Source organism: Schistocerca serialis, chromosome 1 (assembly GCF_023864345.2).
Source record: "Schistocerca serialis cubense isolate TAMUIC-IGC-003099 chromosome 1, iqSchSeri2.2, whole genome shotgun sequence".
In the NCBI taxonomy this organism is placed as follows: Eukaryota; Metazoa; Arthropoda; class Insecta; order Orthoptera; family Acrididae; genus Schistocerca; species Schistocerca serialis.
In genome coordinates, this window is record NC_064638.1 from 741401351 (window position 1) to 741419293 (window position 17943).

General features: G+C 42.6%; 1 protein-coding gene across 1 annotated transcript in view; it reads right to left on the minus strand.

The window, feature by feature from the left end:
* Positions 1–11790: 11790 nt before the first annotated feature.
* Positions 11791–17943, minus strand: part of LOC126428529 (uncharacterized) — a 106614-nt gene continuing 100461 nt past the window's right edge. The window contains exon 3 of the mRNA XM_050090413.1: positions 11791–11899. Coding sequence (XP_049946370.1) covers positions 11791–11899 — 109 coding nt within the window. The remainder of the gene's footprint in view (positions 11900–17943) is intronic.

Below are 17943 nucleotides of genomic sequence, written 5' to 3' on the forward strand. Positions count from 1 at the left end.
AAATTAGAGGAAGTAAGTGAAGCATGTCACAAACGCGTGCACAAAAAACCAACACACACACACACACACACACACACACACACACACACACACAATCTTCACATAAAATGAGATAATGCTAGGCCTAATCATAAGATTCCCAATCGTACTATTCGAAATGAATAACTTTTCTACATTACGTTGTACATAGTTGCAGATAATAAACTGTGAAAGTAAACAAGTGATATAGAAAACCAGGAACAGTACAGCACACGGTAATAAAATAAATTGTGCGAAATACGATACCGCAGTGCCTGTGTTAAGAAGAATGATGCAATGTTCCTTCGGACACGCAAACATGTGACGCAGGAACGACGACGCATGGAAATTTGGGTCTGGCCGTGTGTCGTGCACGGATAACCAAAGCACATAAGGTGAACACTTACGTAAAGCGGAAAATCCGGATTCCAGTCCTGGTCTGGCACACATTTTCGTTGTTGTCATTTCGCCATTCCATATACTGCCGATGGTTGTTCATATTCACAAATTTGTAAATACTGTCTTCAAAACTCAAGTTTGTATGTGTATAAGTAGTGGAGCAGTTTTCATGTTTAACAGAAAGAGAATAAAAGCCCACTGACGACGCTGAAACTGCATTGAAACCTGTCTGGGAAATAGGAGAAAAGATAAAATTGTTTTGCGCAAGGCGGATTTCTCCCAAATGCAAATCTATTTGTAATCATGTGTTTGTTGCTACATGTAAACCACACCTATCGTTTTCCGCCTCATCTGGATACTTTCTTAGTGGTGCATCGCTTATTTTTGTCTTTGAGTGTGTTTTCGGAACAGTGAAATGCGTACAATATGCAATCACCAAAACGCACAATACATGTGCAGATGCAATGGTACTGTGACGCGATTGCCGTCGCTACTAGAACAGCTCAGCATAGAGTCGTTCCGCCGCTTTTTATTACATTGAAGACATATCTGACAGTAATACCTGAAAATATTTCTTAATCTAAATGGCTATGAAGTTAAGAGATATTATGTTACTTTTCTGTCTTTATGATCCACAAACACAAGCATACCTCACCGTAAAAAATAAATGTCATCTGTTCATGACTATATGGCGCGTTGTATCTAACTGTTCTTCGGTGCTACATACGTGTTGTTTTTCTTTTCTGAAAATGTTATTTTTAACGATAAAATAAAAGCATTGTATGAGTACGTGTGCTGTGGCCACTGCAGACACACGCTAGAAAAATTCTGTCTATGGTGAGCAGTATGGTCTGAATCTTCGAGCCATGAGCGAATTCTTAAAAGGATACAAAGTAAAGAGAAGAAATATATTTTGCTATGGCGAGCCGCCTGTTGTAAGTCCCTCAAATTTCACCTGCAGTTCTAAAAATAATCAACAGAAATTTTCTTCAATGAAGGAATATAAAAATGAGACCCAGTAGTGCATTCGTATTCCAGCCTAGAACATGAGAATATGACAAGCGCGCTCTTTCAGAAAATTGATGGTGAAATCGGTGACAAATAGACGAAGATGCTGGGCAGCAAAAACTGAGTACACTTGGGCGGCCCAGTATGGACCTTGACTGAGAGAATCAAGGACTGGCACGCCACATAGAGAAAACGTTTGGAAAGTTGTGGAAACCGAATCAAACTAGTTTAATTGGGGGGAATCTCTTTTTTACGAAAGAAATAGTATTTAAGAAGATTTATCAGAATATGCACTATGAGATTACGAACTAAATCCCGTACAGATTTTTTTTGCCCTCTTTACTGCTGCAAACAATGTAATATGAGTGCCATTTCATAGTGTATTCACCTTGTAAACAATCTCAGCAACCCAGTCATTATGCAGATGTATCGCTGCATTATTTCGTATCCTGGCCATACGTGTCTCAATATAGCAGGCCGCTGTGGCCGAGCGGTTCTAGGCGCTTCAGTCTGGAACAGCGCGACCGCTACGGATCTGTGTGATGTCCTTAGGTTAGTTAGGTTTAAGTAGTTCTAAGTTCTAGGGGACTGATGACGTCAGATGTTAAGTCCTATAGTGCTCAGAGCCATTTTGTCTCAATATAGATTTTCAATGACACTTGTTGGCTCGTCGTGGTTACTCGGGAGGAAGCAATGATTCTTCGCCTGGCCATCTACAACTTCCTCAGCGACTGGACGAAAGAGGAGGTGTATCACACCAATACAACAGCTGTTTCCACAATTATAGCTAGAGTTTTGAAGAGGTATGCCGCAAACATGTCTAAACACTTACAAAACTGCACAGCTTTGACGTTACTTTCCGATACCTTTAGTAATGAATAAGGGTTTTCCATTTACAAAGGTATAAAGAAATGTTTTATTTGTTTTACTAGTTTAGTAACCGACAGAATATGTACAGTTTTCGATACAGATTTAATTGCTATACGCCATGCTCTTCGTGGAAAGACCAACCACACTACAACAATCATCGATGTTACTGGTGTATGAGAACTTGTCGTGACGCGAGATGTTTCGTTCCGTGAAGTGCTAGTCAGGGCAGAGACCTGATAACGTTTGGGGTATCTCAAGATCACTAGCTCTTTGTTGTCCTGCACATTACGTCAATTGTAACGGGATACGGTATTGCCGTTAGAAAAGTCAGTGTAACTTGCCGGATAGGCCCATTTCGTAAGGAGATGGCGCTGAGAGCCGAACTTAAATTACATCCAACAGAGACCAAAGTTGGTTGCTGTACGACAGTGTCTCGTGATACAACGGCCTATAGAGGGGCTCTATGCAGAATGCACCCATGATAACACGTGGTTCAGGCTAAATACGCATTCAGCCACCAAGACAGTGCAGTATAATTTGTAACTCGCTATATTATCGGCCTAGTTTCCAGATTTTAATCGCCTAAGGGTATTTTTGTTTCACCAGTCGAGAAGTTTTCGCTAATGAATCGGCATGAGTGGCACCAGGTCCGAAGCCGTTATTCATCTCAATTTTTTTAAGCCGTTAGCTTTTCTATCCACAACAGATCCAAATAGTTGCCAGTTCTAGTGTTAATAGTATTGAAGATACATTTCAACTACTGAAACTCTAGAGCGTCCCACAAATACGACCTTTGAAAGACAGATGTGCGAGTCTCACACTGCTACCTTAACGTTGTAAGACAGTGAACATTTTGAAACTTGCTAGTAGATTAAACCTATGTACTGGAACCGAGCTAGAACCTGGGACGTTTGCCTTCCATCGGAAAGTGCTCTACCGACTTTTTTCCTTTATAATTCTTAATTTTGTTCGTCGATATTGTCACTATGGTCTGGGCTGCGATCACACGATCTCTTCAAGTTCATCGATGAACACTTCACTCAGTTTTTTACTTTATTTACTTATTTTTGTTACAGACGGCAACCGGCCCTCTGACCGAACACGCTGAGCTACCATTCCGGCAACTCAGGTATCCAAGCAGCTCGCCCTCACAGCTTTACTTGCAGCAGCACCTCACTCGCTTAGCTTCCAAAGTAAGGCTGCGTGGGCCTGTCGTGGAGTGTGCTTGGATACTTCAGTCGGACAAGTCTGGCTTGAAACCTCGTCGCGAGTAGACGTGTTGCCGCTGAGCTGTGCACTGCAGAAAGCAAGACGAGCTTGCTGTATTGGTTGTTGAGTATGTGGATACTGCACACCTCTTTTTCCTAATATGTATTATTTGGAGATGTCACTGATTTCAAGACGAGACACTTTGAAGTTTGGTTTTGATCGTTACTATGTGAGGTCTGGTCCACTTGAGTTTGACAGTTTTGTTGTTAAGAAGGTTAGAATTTCTTTGGGTGATTCTATTGCTATACACCTTTCGCAGTCATGACGCTCTTGCTTATGAGAAGCTTAAAGATTCGCGAATTTGCAGTTGTGTAATTGAAGAAACAGAACTATGACATTTACTTTTCTAAACGGAATTGTAGTAAAATTACCGTACGAGTAATTGAGTTCCACTTTGGAATTGCATGTGATCATGTAAAACTTATTTTAAGTCAATCTAGGACAGCAATTTTTGTTTGTGGAGAGAGGTGGGGAAACGAATTTCCCTTGCCTGTTCTCAATAGAGTTAGACAAGTTACGATTGATCAGCTGAAACACATCCCGCCATTCATAAATTTAGACTTAGAGAAAGCTTTTGACAATGTTGACTGGAATACTTTCTTTCAAATTCTGAAGGTGGCAGGGGTAAAATACAGGGAGCGAAAGGCTATTTACAATATGTACAGAAACCAGATGGCAGTTATAAGAGTCGAGGGACATGAAAGGGAAGCAGTGGTTGGGAACCAAGTGAGACAGGTTTGTAGCCTCTCCCAGATGTTATTCAATCTGTATGTTGAACAAGCAGTAAAGGAAACAATAGAAAAATTCGGAGTAGGTATTAAATCCATGGAGAAGAAAACTTTGAGGTTCGCCGATGATATTGTAATTCTGTCAGAGACAGCAAAGGATTTGGAAGAGCAGTTGAACTTATTGGACAAAGTCTTGAAAGGAGGATATAAGATGAACATCAACAAAAGCAAAACGAGGATAATGGGTTGTAGTCGAATAAAATCAGGTGATGCTGCGGGAATTGGATTAGGTTGGCTCTGAGCACTATGGTCATTAGTCCCCTAGATCTTAGAACTACTTAAACCTAACGACCCTAAGGACAGCACACAACACCCAGTCATCACGAGGCAGAGAAAATTTCTGACCCCGCCGGGAATCGAACCCGGGAACCCGGGCAATTAGATTAGGAAGTGAGACACTTAAAGTAGTAAAGGAGTTTTTCTATTTGGGGAGCGAAATAACTGATGATGGTCGAAGTAGAGAGGATATAAAATGTAGACTGGCAATGGCAAGGAAAGCGTTTGTGAAGAAGAGAAATTTGTTAACATCGAATATAGATTTAAGTGTCAGGAAGTCGTTTCTGAAAGTATTTGTGTGGAGTGTAGCCATATATGGAAGTGAAACATGAACGGTAAATAGTTTGGACAAGAAGAGAATAGAAGCATTCGAAATGTTACGCTACAGAAGAATACTGAAGATTAGATGGGTAGATCATTTAACTAATGAGGACGCGTTGAGTAGAATTGGGGAGAAGAGGAGTTTGTGGCACAACTTGACTAGAAGAAGGGATCGGTTGGTAGGACATGTTCTGAGGCATCAAAGGATCACCAATTTAGTATTGGAGGGCAGCGTGGAGGGTAAAAGTTGTAGAGGGAGACCAAGAGATGTATACACTAAGCAGATTCAGAAGGATGTAGGTTGCAGTAGGTACTGGGAAATGAAGAAGCTTGCACAGGATACAGTAGCATGTAGAGCTGCTTGAAACCAGTCTCCGGACTGAAGACCACAACAACAACAACCGTGCATTATTTCTCTACGATCAATAGCGTAGAACGTGTGCATTACGCAACTCCACTGAGCATTAGCGTGCTGAGTGCTCCCGGAGATGCATGGTCCAGCTACCGGCTAGAGGCGCGGTGGCGCTGTCTTCATGTCGCTAACGTGGCTGAAAACTAACAAATGCACATGACATTCACAGAAAACGGTGGAACCTCCTCCAAAAATCCTTTCCAGATGACATTAACATCTTGGAAACGGACAACAATGGGTAAGGACAGAAAAAGAAGAATAGGTCATTCAGCAGCTGAAACTGAAGCTCCCAAAACGAAAGACAAATCGCGCCAAATCAAGTTGAAGGATAAAGAACAAACGCATAACGCAGCAAAAGAAAAGTAAAACCTCACAGATAATTGCAAAACCTTAGGTACACTAAACCGGACTACTTAAATGCAAGCTAAGGAGCGAAGTCAAATATCGAGGACTTACGGATCAATCTCTGTTGATCCATTGTGGAAACGGGACAGCGGCTGGTCAAGTATTTAACAATGAAATTCGCAACTGCCGTGCAGTTGAGATGTTATTTTATTTTATTTTTACTACCAGTTTGGGCATTCCATTATGCCATCTTCAAGCCCCAGATGTCTCTCTCAAAAATGAACTATATCGGCATACTGGGCCATTTTTTCCTGGATGTCGTAAATTCTAAACCGTATCCCAAGTGCCTGATTGTAATGAGGTCTTAGAAGGAATACGATTTAGAATTCACGAAATCCAGGAACATATGGCCCAGTAAGCCAGTATCGTTTATTTTTGAGAATGCATATGGGGCCATAAGATGGCATAATGGAATGCCAAAACTGGTAGTAAAAATAAAATAAATAACATCTCAACTGCACGGCTCTTAGCGATTTTCGTTGTTAAAGATTTACCAATCAATTTCATCGTTGACTGATGCTGGAAATGATAATGACAACATTCATTATATTTAAACTGAGTTATTGCAGAAAGGGGTGGAAAATCTATGGTTTTTCTGTATTACGGGACGTATAGGTCGCAGCGCTTAGACACCACACCTTGATGAGGTGTTTCTGTCGGTTACTTTGTCAGTTATGTGATCAATAAAATACGAACCGACTCAGTTGGAAAATATAAATATTAATTAAGATCATAAGACAAATTTTGGCAATACGTTAAAAATATTCCAAAGCAAGGAATAGGTTAATACTCCTGTTGTAATAAAATTGAAGCAGAACATAAATCTGCTATTAAACTATCAAAATATCAACATCATGTACTCACTACTGAATGTATGCCATCTACGAAACGAATGTTACCAAAATTCAGGAAGTATGTGCTGTGCGAATTTGCTTTCAGCTGTGTGTAACTATTTTATGTAGATGATTTGATATTTACTTAATTCACGTCAGTTCCACAGCATGTATTAATAACATAAAAGGAAGAATCAATTTATTTACATATACTTTCTGTCTTTATTTTTTTATCTGAGGAATATGATAATGTAATGCATAATTAAATATACTGTATTACTTATTTTATTTTTTCTTTTCTTTAAAGAATACAAGTGAAAAGAAAAACTCACTTTTTATGAGCACCCACCTATTTGAAGAAGAAGAATTTATTTTACTTATGCCATTTATTCAACTGAAGGAGCAACTGAAGTAGCAGTTTTATTAAGAAGCAAATATTTATGTTTATTCGAGTTTCTCTACCTGTTAATCAACAAGAAATGAATACATTTTCTTTAAAAAGAGAAAATTTTGTTTAATGTTATCTGAAGCCATGCCGAGAAGGTAAGTGTTGGCGAGCGCAAGGAAGGGCTGAAATGGAGGTAGATCCTTTAAAAAATTAAAATAAAGAAGTCGGTAGAGCCCTTGTCCGATTGGGAAAAGGTCCCAGGTTCAAGTATCAGTCCTGCATACAATTTTAATCTGCAAAGAAGATTCAGATCGGGATACACACCGCAGCAGAGTGAAATTTCATTCTGGAATAACCACTGTTCTCGTTTCGCTATCATGTTAGAATAACATGATAACCTAACAGACTAGACCCTCACAGTACTTTAAAGGACTCATCCTGATGATCACGGAGCCACATGGCCCAGTTTACTCATTGTACTGGGTAAACAGGCACTGAAAACTGCAATCGAACCTGAAGATATGCTGCAATGATACGTAGGGTGAAGTAGAATGGAAATACGAAAACATATGCGTCCTGTTGTTTAGAATAACTGGAAAAAGCATTAGTTTACAATTAGATAAACATAGTGTCCCTTATAAAAGCTCTAGCAGATAGTTCTCGGTGAGGGCAGCAACTACAGCACTCGAAGAACGAATACAGAAGGAATTCTACGAAGATTTATGGATGATATTAGACAAACTATATAAAAATGAAGTTTATCTAACTCCTTAGTTGAGGGAAAATAACCACAATTCAGACAATAGACACAATGAGCAAATTGCGATATTATACGTACAGCATTTTGAAAGAATGATAACTTTCCTGAGAAAATGTGACTTGTGGCCTTTCTGCAGTTTTCATTTCTAACTGTCATTGTTCCCCTGCAAGCAATGCCTGCACTCGCTCTATAATTTAAATTACTTTCTCAAAGCACAAAATGTCCACACGTACGATCATACATATCAGTTCATGACCTAAGAACTACAGGGTGTAACGAAAAGGTACAGCCAAACGTTGAGGACACATTCCTCATACGTAGAGGAAGAAAATATGTTACGTAGATATAGGTCCGGAAACCATTTGTTTCCATGTTCGCGCATAGTTTGTACAAACTCTTCAAACGTTACTCAAGAGATACACTCAAGAAAAGCATCTATCAGCACAGTATGAATTACGTTCCTAAAAGAAATGTTCTAAATGCTCTCCGTTAGCATGCATCAACCCACCGTCTCTTTGGACCCCTGCTGCGCTGATGTATTCCTGGAGAATTGCGTATTGTTTCACAGTCCTCCACAATACGGGCACGAAGACGTACATCTTGAACCGGAGTTCCGCATCCAAGAGCTTTCAGATGTCCCTCACTAGTAAAATTCTAGTGGGTTTTGGTCCGGAGAGCTTGGAGGAATTGGCCTATCTCTACCAATCCATCTGTCACGGAATCTGTTAAATGGAAACCTACGAACATTAACATTACAGTGATGAGAACCTGCATCGTGCATGAGTACATGTTTCGTCCTACTCATAAACGCACATGTCATATCAGGTAGAGCGTTCTCTAAGAAAACAAGGCAGGTTTTTTCCGTTGAGCTTGGATAGAAAAACGTGAGATCCTAACAAAGTCACCAACAATACCGACCCAAATGTTGACAGGTAAAGTTTTGATGATGCCGTGATTGCACAATTTCGCATGTATTCTCTATAGCCCCTATATACCGCTTGTGAAAATTTAGAATCTGGTCACGTTGTAACGAAGCCTTATCCATGAACAGCACATTTGCACTAAAGTGAGGGTTGACACATTGTTGAAGGAATCACTTGCAGAAGTTTACCCGTGCATAAATATCAGCTGCTGGTAGTGCTTGCACACACTGGATGGTACGGATACTGCGAGTTCTCATGTAGGTCAACATTACTTGTTGCAGCTAATTGTCTTACGCTGACGCTATGGTTGTCATCAACTCCAGTTGAAGTGTCCTCTCATTATAGGTCTCTCTCATCACGAGCAGTGGGTTTAAACGTCCCATCCTCGCTTAGATAACGACCAGTTGCTTTAAATGTCCTTTGTAGGGGAAACGTCGTTCTGAAAATATCTTCTGATACAACCGCTGAGCGCCGCGGCCATTACTATCTGCTAAGTCGCGCAGCAAATGGGCATTTGTCAACTTCGCGTTTGGTGCACTTCCATTAAAATGTACCGAAAACCAAGTCCGCGATGAAAACCAAACAGCTGATGCTACCTGTTTAGTGCGAGTAGAGCAGCGAGGTGGTTAGCCGCATGTCAACAGAAGCAGTGAAACGAGACACGTTTCAACGTTACCTTCGTTCCTTGGGAACAACAAACACGGGCCGTGAACCTAAGAAGTACAACTTACTGCACCAGAGGGTATTTTTAAGCCGGCCGGAGTGGCCGAGCGGTTCTAGGCGCTACAGTCTGGAACCGCGCGACCGCTACGGTCGCAGGTTCGAATCCTGCCTCGGGCATGGATGTGTGTGACGTCCTTAGGTTAGTTAGGTTTAAGTAGTTCTAGGTTCTAGGGGACTGATGACCTCAGAAGTTAAGTCCCATAAAAAAGGTATTTCAAACATTTAACGTAAGAAAACGTTTCATATAACTCGAGTACGTTCTGGTTCTGTGTGTTTCCCATGATTAACGTGATTATGCAGAGAAGTAGAAAATGAAAATAAGGGGTTTTCGGACCCATGTCCGTACAACACGTTTTATTCCTATACGTGTGAGGAATTTTGCCTGAAAGTTTGGCCATATCTTTTCGTTACACCTTGTACGGTATAACTACCATTGATGTGCTAACCACTACAATTGTTGAATTCTGGTACAGTGTTGAAGCAGCATGAATGATGTGACCGTATCTGTCATTCAAACTCACTTCGACTAGTTATTCATCCAGAATCATTATTGATGCCAGGAGTGGTAAAGCGTAGAAATTTAATGACGTTTTATTGACGCTGTACTGTTTAAGCACAATAAGTAAAATTTCCTGGTGTAAAATTTTAATTTTTAGTATTATAATTATTGTATTGCACTCTATGAAACTGTGTCACTCACTTTTGCCTCTTCTAATGTCATCACTTGCTACATTTTACAACTGGCCAGGCCAGGCTGTTCAGTATAGCCTACTCCCTGTCTAGAATGTCGTAACTTTGTGTGAGCATCTGAAGCTTGGGGCTCTTCGTTCAGGGCCGCAGGTAGTGTGGGGAAACCACAGTGAGCAGACGTGTGTCTCAGCAAAGCAAACGCCACAGTGAACGGGCGTCTTGCCCGTCTTTAAAAGCATTTACGAGAAGAAATGTGTATTTATATCTAACAGTTTATGTTCCTGTACTTGACTTGAGTGGAAACAAGGGGAGCGAGTGAGTCCTGGCGCACGGTACGCCCAAAACTGAGGTGCACGAATGTAGGAGCCAGAGACTTGCAACTGAACACTTGCGTACGAATTCTTACACTGAAGAGCCAAAGGAACTGGTACACCTGCCTAATATCGTGTATGTTCCCCGCAAGCACGAAGAAGTGCGACGGTATGACGTGGCATGGACTCGAATAATTCTGAAGTAGTGATGGAGGGAATTGACACCATGAATCCTCCAGGACTGTCCGTGAATCCATAAGACTACGAGGGGGTGGAGGTCTCTTATGAATAGCACGCAGCAAGGCATCCAAAATAAGCTCAATAATGTTCACGTCTGGGGAGTTTGGTGGCCATCGGAAGTGTTTCAACTCAGAAGAGTGTTCCTGGAGCCACTCTGCAACAATTATGGACGTGTGGGGTGTCCTACTGGTATTTCCCAAGTTCGGTGGAATGCACAATGGACACGAATGGATGCAGCTGAGCAGACAGGATGCTGAAGTACGTGTCACCTGTCAGTCGTATCTAGGCTTATCAGGGGTCCCATAGCACTCCAATTGCACACGTCCCACACTATTAAGGTGACTCCACCAGCTTGAACAGTCCTTTGCTGACATACAAGGTCCGTGGATTATGATATTGTCTCCATACCCATACACTCGATACAATTTGAAACAAGACTCATCCCACCAGGCAACATGTTTGCAGTCATCAACAGTCCAATGTCGGTGTTTGACGAGCCCAGACGAGGCGTAAAGCTTCGTTTCGTGCAGTCATCAAGGGTATACGAGTGGGCCTTCTGCTCCGAAAGCCCATATAGATGTTGTTTCTTTGAATGGTTCGCATGATGACACATGTTGATGGCCCACCACTGAAATCAGCAGCAGTTTGCGGAAGGGTTACACTTCTGTCACGTTAAACGACTTCGTTCAGTCGTCGTTGGTCCCGTTCTTGCAGGATGTTTTTCCGGCCGCAGCGATGTCTGAGATTTGATATTCTACCGGATTCTCGATAATCACGGCACACTCGTGAAATGGTCGTAAGGGAAAATCCCCACTTCATCGCTACCTTGGGGATGCTGTGTCCTATCGCTCGTGCGCCGACTGTAACATTACGTTCAAACTTACTTAAATCTTGATAATTTGTCATTGTAGCAGCAGTAACCGAGCTTACAATTGCGCCAGGCACTTGTTGCCGACCGCAGCACTGTATTCTGCCTGTTTAAATATTTCTGTATTTGAATACGCATGCCTATACCAGTTTCTTTGGCGCTTCAGTGTAGTTTCCGATGGTGTTGCCATTGTGCTATGTCACTGCGACCCTCTGATAATGTGAAACGCTGTAAAAAGATGAGAGAAGTAGACAGAGAGACGGGGACCGACCTGGGTGGAGGGCGGCGTCACGCCGGTGGTAGCGCTGGCGTCAGGCAGCTGCACCACCGCCACCTGGGTCCGGACCGACGGCTCTTCCGCTTCCGCCGCCGCCTCCGCCGCCGCTGCCGGCCGGTCCTGCAACACAGTGGACACAGTGACTACTGTAACAACCTCACGTAATGGACGAAAGAAATATTTTCCGACGTTGTCTCCAGCACTGCAAAGGAATACCACACAAAAGTACACTACTGGCCATTAAAATTGCTACACCAAGAAGAAATGCAGATGATAAACGGGTATTCATTGCACAAATATATTATACTAGAACTGACATGTGATTACATTTTCACACAATTTGGGTTCATAGATCCTGAGAAATCAGTACCCAGAACAACCACCTCTGGCCTTAATAACGGCGTTGATACACTTGGGCATTGAGTCAAACAGCGATTGGATGGCGTGTACAGGCACAGCTGCCCAGACTGGTGTATTGTGACGAGCCAGTTGCTCGGCCACCATTGACCAGACGTTTCCAATTGGTGAGAGATCTGGAGAATGTGCTGGCCAGGGCAGCACTCGAACATTTTCTGTATCCAGAAAGGCCCGTACAGGACCTGCAACATGCGGTCGTGCATTATCCTGTTGAAATGTAGGGTTTCGCAGGGATCGAATGAAGGGCAGAGCAGCCGGCCGCGGTGGTCTCGCGGTTCTAGGCGCGCAGTCCGGAACCGCGCGACTGCTACGGTCGCAGGTTCGAATCCTGCCTCGGGCATGGATGTGTGTGATGTCCTTAGGTTAGTTAGGTTTAAGTAGTTCTTAGTTCTAGGGGACTGATGACCACAGTAGTTAAGTCCCATAGTGCTCAGAGCCATTTGAACCATTTGAAGGGTAGAGCCACTGTCGTAATACATGTGGATTGTAACGTCCACTGTTGAAAGTGCCGTCAATGCAAACAAGAGGTGACCGACACGTGTAACCAATGGCATCCCATACCATCAAGCCGGGTGATACGCCAGTATGGCGATGACGAATACACGCTTCCAATGTGCGTTAACCGCGATGTCGCCAAACGCGGATGCGACCATCATGATGCTGTAAAAAGGACCTGGATTCATACGAAAAAATGACGTTTTGCCATTCGTGCACCCAGTTTTGTCGTTGAGTACACCATCACAGGCGCTCCTGTCTGTGATTCAGCGTCAAAGGTAACCGCAGTCATGGTCTCCGAGCTTATAGTCCAAGCTGCTGCAAACGTCGTCGAACTGTTCGTGCAGATGGTTGTTGTCTTGCAAACGTCCCCACCTGTTGACTCAGGGATCGAGACGTGGCTGCACGATCCGTTACAGCCATGCAGATAAGATGCCTGTCACCTCGTCTGCTAGTGATACGAGGCCGTTGGGATCCAGCACGGCGTTCCGTATTACCCTCCTGAAACCACCGATTCAATATTCTGCTGACAGTCATTGGATCTTGACCAACGCGAGCAGCAATGTCGCGATACGATAAACCGCAATCGCGATAGGCTACAATCCGACCTTTATCAAAGTCGGAAACGTGATGGTACGCATTTCTCCTCCTTGCACGAGGTATCACAACAACGTTTCACCAGGCAACGCCGGTCAACTGCTGTTTTTGTATCAGAAATCGGTTGGAAACTTTCCTCATGTCAGCGCGTTGTAGGTGTCGCCACTGGCGCCAACCTTGTGTGAATGCTCTGTAAAGCTAATCATTTGCATATCACAGCATCTTCTTCCTGTTGGTTAAATTTCGCGTCTGTAGCACGTCATCTTCGTGGTGTAGCAATTGTAATGGCCAGTAGTGTATTAGGGTGCATATTAGCAAGCATATTATGGCCTTATCGACGAACCAGCCTGCCATTTGGCTGAAGTGATTTAAGTAGAGAACGCGAAGTGCTAATAAGGGTGGACAGATGGGAATTTGAGCCTTGATCGTCCACAACCTTCAGACTAGTAGATTTCGCCAAGCATCATAACTCACTAAAGAAATTAAGTTTAGGTTTTGTGTACTTTAAGACAGCCGTTTGGGGGAGCAGGTGAAGATCAATGGCTTTTGAGGTGGATGAAGATATGAATCGGACTGGGAAAAAGGCGGATGAGTCATTTTCTCCTGACAGCGATACCTCAAAGATAGTGAAGGCGGAGAGGACGTATTTCAGTATGGCGGATCTAGGGGACGATGCAGCCCAATAAGCAAAACAAAAATCAACGTGGCGTCTGAGTTGCAACAAGCGGCCACGTGGTTAGCGTTTGTCTGCATGTTGATGGCGGCTGCAAAAAATCAGTAGCGTTTGTTACCAAACTGGTCGGCTACGAAAGGCGTCTGTTCCCATATTGGGCGACCTGCTAAAACCCGTTTGGAGATTCGATCACAGACGTAACATCCCGCGAAGCGCTCAACACATCTTCCTAATTTCCTATCTACCAAGCCATGGTGGTAAACAGTGAAGGAAAAGTTCCCCAGGAGGTAAATAACCCATTACTGAAAACAGTAATGCAATTAGGTGTCGGACTTTGCTGAGTCTAGAACATAATGTAAGAAAGAATCGAAGATCTCGAGAACTTCCCACATAATTCTTAAGAAAAATCATCTTCTAGCGACATTGATCATTAACATTTTACTAAAAACGGGGAAACTGGAACAAATGACGTACGTATTGAACAGATCCAATATACTAATACTAGGACGTCATAAAACCTGATATTCAGATGAGAACACATTTGAGTCAGAGGGATACAAGAATTATGAAGGAAAAGAGGCCATAAAGAATTAACAAAAAAGTCACTCTGCTTGTATCAGCTTTCACGACCATACGGAATGTAGCAGAATCCGTAACAAATTTTACATCCACATCGAACGTCACTTCTGTCGTTTGGAGCAGCAACCAACAGCATTAGGATCCTAAATGTCACGTACGGACTATAACGACATAAGAAAATCCAGAAAAAATTTGAACCAATTTAGGAAGCACTAGAGAGACATAAAAAATACTAAAGCACTGCATAAGTCTGCTCGCTGGAGGCTTCAGCGCGCAGCTCGACAGAGCAGAGAAATAAAAGGAAACATGAAATTTTCTCGCTCACAAACGCACTGATGATAACTGAGGAAGGCTCGTCAACTTCTGCAGACTATTCGACTTAAAACTAATGTCAACCAGGGAGAAAAGATCTGATCCTTTCCTAATACACATCTAGGCTCACGTCAACTGGGTCATGCGGTAATAACAGAACAAAACCACACTCATGAGCTTACGGATCGGAAGAGGACAAGGCATACACTTTTCAACAGAAAGCAAAGCCAGATTTCAGCGTAAAGGACCAAACGTCGAAATTTTAAAAACTGCATAAAAATGACACAAAATTGTGGTCAGACATAGATAATTATTAGAATGGCAAACAGAAATATGACAAAAATGGGAAATAGATACAAGTTTCAGCAGAGCAACACTAGGGATTTCGCACAAATTCTCAAAGAAGTGACAGGATACAACCCGATGAGACTTCACTTAAAAGATTCAGCAGGCGAACTGATAACCAACAACAAATACAACTGTGAACTAACAGAAAAATATTTTAAGAGTTTTCTATACTGTGAGGAGCCAACACAACGACTTATTTTCAGATAGTCCCAAATGGAGAACCCAGATCCACTGTATCAGGTTGAAAAATACACTGGCCTGCTGAAAGCAACATAGCGCCCATAGGAGGCGGGTTATTTATCAGAGATGTGGAAAGTGGGAGGGAAGCGGTTAGCTGAAACTATTTATTAGGTTGCTGGGAGAAAGGCAGAATACCGGAAGATTAGCCAGACTCCATAATTTATTCACTACATATGGAGACAGGGAGATAGACACCAACAATGACCAAGACATATCCTTACTTCCAGTCACCTGTAAATTACATCGAAAGCTCTACTGAATAAGACAGAACCCCAAGGAGAACACAGAAGTAAAATGTACCAAGCGGGGTTCAGAAAAGGTAGAAAAGAACAAATTTTTAACTTGAAAACAGTCCTCACCATCAGAGCAATACGAAGCCGTAACAGAATTGGCTTCAAGAAAGCCTGCGATTCCGTAGACGTTCTGAGAGTATTCTTACTAATAGAAGAAGCAAGTATGGACAAAACGAAGAGATAATTAAAAAATGGCTCTGAGCACTACGGGACTCAACTTCTGAGGTCATTAGTCCCCTAGAACGTAGAACTAGTTAAACCTAACTAACCTAAAGACATCACAAACATCCATGGCCGAGGCAGGATTCGAACCTGCGACCGTAGCGGTCTTGCGGTTCCAGACTGCAGCGCCTTTAACCGCACGGCCACTTCGGCCGGCGAAGAGATAATTAGTCGAACAGTCAGTTAGTCGAAAAGATACTTACACACACGACTTCGAAAGTTAAATTCGTACAAGATGTTTCTCAACCGTTCAGAATTAACAAAGCAATTAGGCAACGCGTCGAGTTCTGACTGATTCTCTCTAATTTGATATTAGAAAGGGCAATGAGAGAGTGGGATAAAGACGTAAATGAGAAAAACATTGAATGAATTTATCCGGGACAAGGAAAGGAAGATTTGCGGTTAAATGTCTTGCTTTTACTTACGATACTGGAATAATTTCTAAGGACAAAACAGGTACAAAGATAATGACAGGAACACTTCACAAAATTTCAGTAATTAAACAGGAAGAATTACAGTGGTCTGATTAACTTACACTGAATAAAAGAGGTAAATAAGAAGAACTGGAAAAGAAAAAAAGAAAAACATTCAGAAAAAATGGACCGCAAAGCATCAAAGATAACAATTAGACGATGAAGAGAAATGAAGATTTATACAGAAGTAACCAGGTCGTTACAATTAAAATGGTGTTCCGAGTGCTGCAGTGCGGGCTGTATACATCGCAGGACGCTGAAACATCTTAGGTATTTCCAATAATCGGTGCGTTCTAAGAGAATGCTGAAAAAAATGGTTCCACTTTCTGACACCAGGTGAAAATATGGCGCTGTAAACAGAACGTGAAGTGTTTCCTGTTTTGACGTCAGTAAGCTGTTTGTCGCCTGGTGACGTGAGCTGATTTCTCTGTAGAGTGTTGGCGACAGAAACAGCTTCGAAGAGGTCCCATGTCAACAAACGGGCTAATGAATGTGAGCAAGAAATTTGAAGAAACAGGTGAATTAAGTGGTGCAGCAGAGAGAGGGAGGCGGCCCATTCCCACAGCAGTTGTTGATGAAATTGCTGCAACTATTGCCGACTGTGCAGCACATGCTTCAAATTCTGCAGCAAAAGATTTTGCAGCGCATTTTACACTGGTATTCCTACAACATTCATAATGTGCACTAAATGAAGCCCCAAAATAGACTACAAGGCCGTGACTTTGTCCTTCGTTTCTTGGCACACTTGTAATTGGATAACATATAGACGGGGAATATTCTTTGAACGGACGAGGGTCTTCTACTCTGTATGGTATCGTGAATGCACAGAATTGTCGCATATGCGGTTCTACTCCGCCGCGTGCTGTGCAGGAGCAGCCACTGAGCTCATCTTATGTGACTGTGTCGTATGGTTTCACAAGTTCCTTCATCCTCGGTCCGTTTTTCTTCGAGGATATGATACCTCGCGGATTTGTTAGGTTCAAAGTAACATCTGAACGTTATAAGAACCTCCTTGTGCAACACGTGAGCCGGCCGCCGTGGCCGAGCGGTTCTAGTCGCTTCAGTCCGGAATCGAGCGACTGCTACGGTCGCAGGTTCGAATCCTGCCTCGGGCATGGATGTGTGTGATGTCCCTAGGTTAGTTAGGTTTAAGTAGTTCTCGGGGACTGATGAGCTCAGATGTTAAGTACCATAGTGCTCAGAGCCATTTGAACAATTGTGCAACACATGATTCCAGCTTTGGAAGAACGTAACTGTGTCCACATCACTATATTCATGCAAGATGAGGCAACAACAATGTGACTTACCAGGTGAAAGATTTCTTCGAGAAATCTTCGCTAACGACCGCATAATTTTATGGCAATTTCAAGATAAATCCATGTGACTTTTGGTTGTGGGGCTATCGGGAACATCGTGTCTATCAGGGATACATCCGGAATCTTCCTGACCTGAATGATAGCAGACGATGGCATATCGATCTGATTACACCGGATATCCCGCGAGCAACTGTCGACT